Source organism: Bufo bufo, chromosome 5 (assembly GCF_905171765.1).
Source record: "Bufo bufo chromosome 5, aBufBuf1.1, whole genome shotgun sequence".
Classification (NCBI taxonomy): Eukaryota; Metazoa; Chordata; class Amphibia; order Anura; family Bufonidae; genus Bufo; species Bufo bufo.
In genome coordinates, this window is record NC_053393.1 from 438,289,686 (window position 1) to 438,295,685 (window position 6,000).

At 41.6% G+C, this 6,000-nt stretch overlaps 1 protein-coding gene across 1 annotated transcript in view; it reads left to right on the top strand.

The window, feature by feature from the left end:
- Positions 1 to 3,677, top strand: part of LOC121002190 (cytidine monophosphate-N-acetylneuraminic acid hydroxylase-like) — a 259,046-nt gene extending 255,369 nt beyond the window's left edge. Inside the window, exon 18 of the mRNA XM_040433533.1 lies at positions 3,240 to 3,677. Coding sequence (XP_040289467.1) covers positions 3,240 to 3,351 — 112 coding nt within the window. The 3' untranslated portion in view covers positions 3,352 to 3,677. The remainder of the gene's footprint in view (positions 1 to 3,239) is intronic.
- Positions 3,678 to 6,000: the final 2,323 nt, after the last annotated feature.

The following is a 6,000-nucleotide window of genomic DNA, read 5'->3' on the forward strand; positions in this document are numbered from 1 at the left end:
TAAGTAAAAAAGTTAAAAAAGTAAAAAAAAGTTAATATGTTCTGTTCTGAAGTTAATAAATTTATTGCGTTGCGGCCTGGTTTTTTCTTTTTTTTTTTTTTTTTTTTTACCTTCCAGGTGGACCAACCGATCGACTAGCTGCAGCACTGATGTGCATTCTGACAGAAGCATTGCGCTGCTGTCAGATTACACGCAAGTCGGTGTATGCGGCGCTGCAAGACGAGATTTCTCCTCTGCAGTAAAAGATACGTTTGCCGAGGCATATGAGCTGAGGAGGCGGCGGTGTTCATATACTTTGGCAAACACTTTGTATATATATAAAAAAAAATATCCCGGCAATGATTTATTCATCCACATCGATTGATGTGAATGGAGAAATCGGGTTTGCCAGGGCATACGAGCTAAGTGGGTATGGATGTTGGGCGGAGCTCCTATGTCCTGGCAGACGCCTTTCCCCTCCTTTTTCATTTTTTGGCAGAGATTTTTTCATCCACATTGATCGATGCGATTGAAAAAATCTGTGCCGTTCATTTTTTTCTTTCAGCCCAGAGGCTGAACGGAAAAAAAAAAATCTCATTACCCGTATGCTCATTATAAGGAGAATAGCAGAAACTCCTAATGCTGGGCATACATGTAATGATTGCGGAGACCCTCAAATGCCAGGGCAGTACAAACACCCCACAAATGACCCCAATTTGGAAAGAAGACACCTCAAGGTATTTGCTGAGGGGCTTATTGAGTCCATGAAAGATTGAAATTTTTGTCCCAAGTTAGCGGAAAGGGAGACTTTGAGAAAAAAAAATAAAAAATCTATTTCCGCTAACTTGTGCCAAATTTTTTTTTTTTCTATGAACTCGCCATGCCCCTCATTGAATACCTTGGGGTGTCTTCTTTCCAAAATGGGGTCACTTGTGGGGTATTTATACTGCCCTGGCATTTTAGGGGCCCCAAAGCGTGAGAAGAAGTCTGGTATCCAAATGTCTAAAAATGCCCTCCTAAAAGGAATTTGGGCCCCTTTGCCCACCTAGGCTGCAAAAAAGTGTCACACATGTGGTATCTCCGTATTCAGGAGAAGTTGGGGAATGTGTTTTGGGGTGTCATTTTACATATACCCATGCTGGGCGAGATAAATATCTTGGTCAAATGCCAACTTTGTATAAAAAAATGGGAAAAGTTGTCTTTTGCCAAGATATTTCTCTCACCCAGCATGGGTATATGTAAAATGACACCCCAAAACACATTCCCCAACTTTTCCTGAGTACGGAGATACCAGATGTGTGACACTTTTTTGCAGCCTAGGTGGGCAAAGGGGCCCATATTCCAAAGAGCACCTTTCGGATTTCACAGGTCATTTACCTACTTACCACACATTTGGGCCCCTAGAATGCCAGGGCAGTATAACTACCCCACAAGTGACCCCATTTTGGAAAGAAGACACCCCAAGGTATTCCATGAGGGGCATGGCGAGTTCCTAGAATTTTTTATTTTTTGTCACAAGTTAGTGGAAAATGATGATTTTTTTTTTTCTTACAAAGTCTCATATTCCACTAACTTGTGACAAAAAATAAAAACTTCCATGAACTCACTATGCCCATCAGCGAATACCTTGGGGTGTCTTCTTTCCAAAATGGGGTCACTTGTGGGGTAGTTATACTGCCCTGGCATTCTAGGGCCCCAAATGTGTGGTAAGGAGTTTGAAATCAAATTCTGTAAAAAATGACCAGTGAAATCCGAAAGGTGCTCTTTGGAATATGGGCCCCTTTGCCCACCTAGGCTGCAAAAAAGTGTCACACATCTGGTATCTCCGTATTCAGGAGAAGTTGAGGAATGTGTTTTGGGGTGTCATTTTACATATACCCATGCTGGGTGAGAGAAATATCTTGGCAAAAGACAACTTTTCCCATTTTTTTTATACAAAGTTGGCATTTGGCCAAGATATTTCTCTCACCCAGCATGGGTATATGTAAAATGACACCCCAAAACACATTCCCCAACTTCTTCTGAATACGGAGATACCAGATGTGTGACACTTTTTTGCAGCCTAGGTGGGCAAAGTGCCCATATTCCAAAGAGCACCTTTCGGATTTCACTGGTCATTTTTTACAGAATTTGATTTCAAACTCCTTACCACACATTTGGGCCCCTAGAATGCCAGGGCAGTATAACTACCCCACAAGTGACCCCATTTTGGAAAGAAGACACCCCAAGGTATTCCATGAGGGGCATGGCGAGTTCCTAGAATTTTTTATTTTTTGTCACAAGTTAGTGGAAAATTATGATTTTTTCTTTTTTATTTTTTCTTACAAAGTCTCATATTCCACTAACTTGTGACAAAAAATAAAAACTTCCATGAACTCACTATGCCCATCAGCGAATACCTTGGGGTGTCTTCTTTCCAAAATGGGGTCACTTGTGGGGTAGTTATACTGCCCTGGCATTCTAGGGGCCCATAGTGAGTTCATCGAACTTTTTATTTTTTGTCACAAGTTAGCGGAAAATGATGATTTTTTTTTTTTTTTTCTTACAAAGTCTCATATTCCACTAACTTGTGACAAAAAATAAAAACCACACGCCAAGAACAAATTTGAACAATTGGTGTAACAGGGTTAAAATGTATGAGTATTTCTTATCTAAGCAAAGAAATAGCCAGGAGAAATGGACTAAGATATGGGAGGCTTGGAGGTTTTAATCTCTTCCCGCTTTCAATTCTCCATGACCTCTCTTTTTTTCCTCTTCTTCTAGTTTCTTGTATTGGAATGATAGAGGGTTTTTAGACACATCGCAAGGGTAGGGAGGGTTGGGTGATGGGTGGTTATGAGTAAGGTAAAATAATAACAATGTTATATTGTAATTTTGGATGAAAATGAGATGGTCTGTCTATTTTTACTCTAATAAAGATATAAAAAAAAAGGATCCAGATGAGATTAATTTCCAGGCTGAATCCTTGCTATTATGCACAAACAGTAGGTCAAAAGATGCTTCTGCTAAGGTTCCACAGAAGATGTGACCCTGGGTCATGTTTACTCACATCCTTTTTAAGTACTGAAGTAGCCCCAAACATGAAAGTACAGTATCATAAATGTTGATAATTAAGCATTTGACTTATGTAACAGATCCAGCATTCTATGTAACATGATTGCTGATATGTTGTGTGAAGAATCCATGTATTCTATACTACTAGTAACATGGTTTGACTGTTCCCTTACATAACCATTCCATGTTTTTTCTATGCATTATAGATTTTGGAACCATTTTCAGATCAAACTGCCGTTGTCACCACCGGAGTGGGATGCATTTTTGATGACAGAGAAACAAAATAAGAATAATTCACAGAGCTGCAACATGATGTGAACCATGGGATCAAGAATGGCTTACAGGCCGCAAACTTACTGTTTTATGGGATGTTCATGGGTAACCTCAGAGGAATGTCAGATTAACCTTAATTAATATTTTAATAAAAATAAATGATTAATAAGAAGAAACAGAAAATCAACAAGTAATCTTAACATAGAAGAAACAGTTGCCTGCATTATGTTTGAACTAATTTTATTGTGTATTTAGACACATTTAGACATTTAGACCTCATTTTAGTACCTTGGAAAATAACCAATGCTATTATCAACAAAGTGATCCATTCAGGACATATATACTGTACAGTCACTTCAACCTTTCAAGATGCTGATTAAATTAGTTCTAAAACTACCTCTGTATTTTTATTTATATTGTAAAATGTATTTACTACAAATGCTATATATTAAGTTGCTTTCACTGGAAAAGGTTTCACTAGAGTTCATATAGTGGGAATAGTGTTACTGAAATGAAGTGAAAAATTTGCAGTTTTTTACTTACACTTAGAGATGAGCGAATTAAAAAAAATTTGGAATTTTTTTGAATAAATGTGCTTCAATCCGAATTTATTTGCGGCGAATCGCGTTAAAAAACTGCTATTTCCTGGCTGCAGAGAGCCTTTATAGTGGTATAGAACACTGTGCCTTGCAGTAACACGCATAGGGAGTCTGCTGTGGTAGTGAAATAATACTGTGAGTCAATATGACATGCAGATGACAGGCGTCGCTCTTAGAATCACTGCACACTTCACTTATTTGGGCAGTCATGGGGCCAAAACTGACCAAATAACTAAAGCATGAACTCAGCCTTACAGGTCGATTTTAGCACCAAGAAGAAGTGCACTCCTTTTACACCATTGTCAGCTGATTCCACATAGATGTCTACAGAACCTGTTCTATTAAACGCTTATACAGTAGAGCCCCCCGACAGAGTGGAGAGGGTGTCAGCAGTAAGTTTGTGTTGACGTCACTGATTATTTTGCCCTTCATCTGATCCGTCAGAACAATAACCCCCAAAAAATTCACCAATTAATGGTTAATCGAAATGGAAATCTAATTTTTCAACCCATGGAGGTCTGGATTTGGAGTCACACTCAAAATTAAAGTGGAAAAACACACTACAGGCTGATCCAACTTTGATGTAATGTCCTTAAAACAAGTCAAAATGAGGCTTAGTAGTGTGTGTGGCCTCCACGTGCCTGTATGACCTCCCTACAACGCCTGTGCATGCTCTTGATGAGGTGGCGGACGGTCTCCTGAAGGATCTCCTCCCAGACCTGGACTAAAGCATCTGCCAACTCCTGGACAGTCTGTGGTGCAACGTGACGTTGGTGGATAGAGCGAGACATGATGTCCCAGATGTGCTCAATTGGATTCAGGTCTGGGGAACGGGCGGGCCAGTCCATAGCATCAATGCCTTTGTCTTGCAGGAACTGCTGACACACTCCAGCCACATGAGGTCTAGCATTGTCTTGCATTAGGAGGAACCCAGGGCCAACCGCACCAGCATATGGTCTCACAAGGGGTCTGAGGATCTCATCTCGGTACCTAATGGCAGTCAGGCTACCTCTGGCGAGCACATGGAGGGCTGTGCGGCCCTCCAAAGAAATGCCACCCCACACCATTACTGACCCAATGCCAAACCGGTCATGCTGGAGGATGCTGCAGGCAGCAGAATGTTCTCCACGGCGTCTCCAGACTCTGTCACGTCTGTCACATGTGCTCAGTGTAAACCTGCTTTCATCTGTGACGAGCACAGGGCACCAGTGGCGAATTTGCCAATCTTGGTGTTCTCTGGCAAATGCCAAACGTCCTGCACGGTGTTGGGCTGTAAGCACAACCCCCACCTGTGGATGTCGGGCCCTCATATCACCCTCATGGAGTCTGTTTCTGACCGTTTGAGCAGACACATGCACATTTGTGGCGTGCTGGAGGTAATTTTGCAGGGCTCTGGCAGTGCTCCTCCTGTTCCTTCTTGCACAAAGGCGGAGGTAGCGGTCCTGCTGCTGGGTTGTTGCCCTCCTACGGCCTCCTCCACGTCTCCTGATGTACTGGCCTGTCTCTTGGTAGCGCCTCCATGCTCTGGACACTACGCTGACAGACACAGCAAACCTTCTTGCCACAGCTCGCATTGATGTGCCATCCTGGATAGACTGCACTACCTGAGCCACTTGTGTGGGTTGTAGACTCCATCCCATGCTACCACTAGAGTGAAAGCACTGCCAGCATTCAAAAGTGACCAAAACATCAGCCAGGAAGCATAGGAACTGAGAAGTGGTCTGTGTTCACCACCTTCAGAACCACTCCTTTATTGGGGGTGTCTTGCTAATTGCCTATAATTTCCACCTGTTGTCTATCCCATTTTCACAACAGCATGTGAAATTGATTGTCACTCAGTGTTGCTTCCTAAGTGGACAGTTTGATTTCACAGAAGTGTGATTGACTTGGAGTTACATTGTGTTGTTTAAGTGTTCTCTTTATTTTTTTGAGCAGTGTATAACTGCACTGCTGAACGGCAAATAGGCCCTTATTTTTTTCTACTTATACACACCAAAAAAGGCTTTAGAACAAATAACTGCATCGCTGAACAGCAAATATATTTTTATTTTGCCACTAATACACGACAAAAAGGACTGTAGTTTTCGCACTTCAC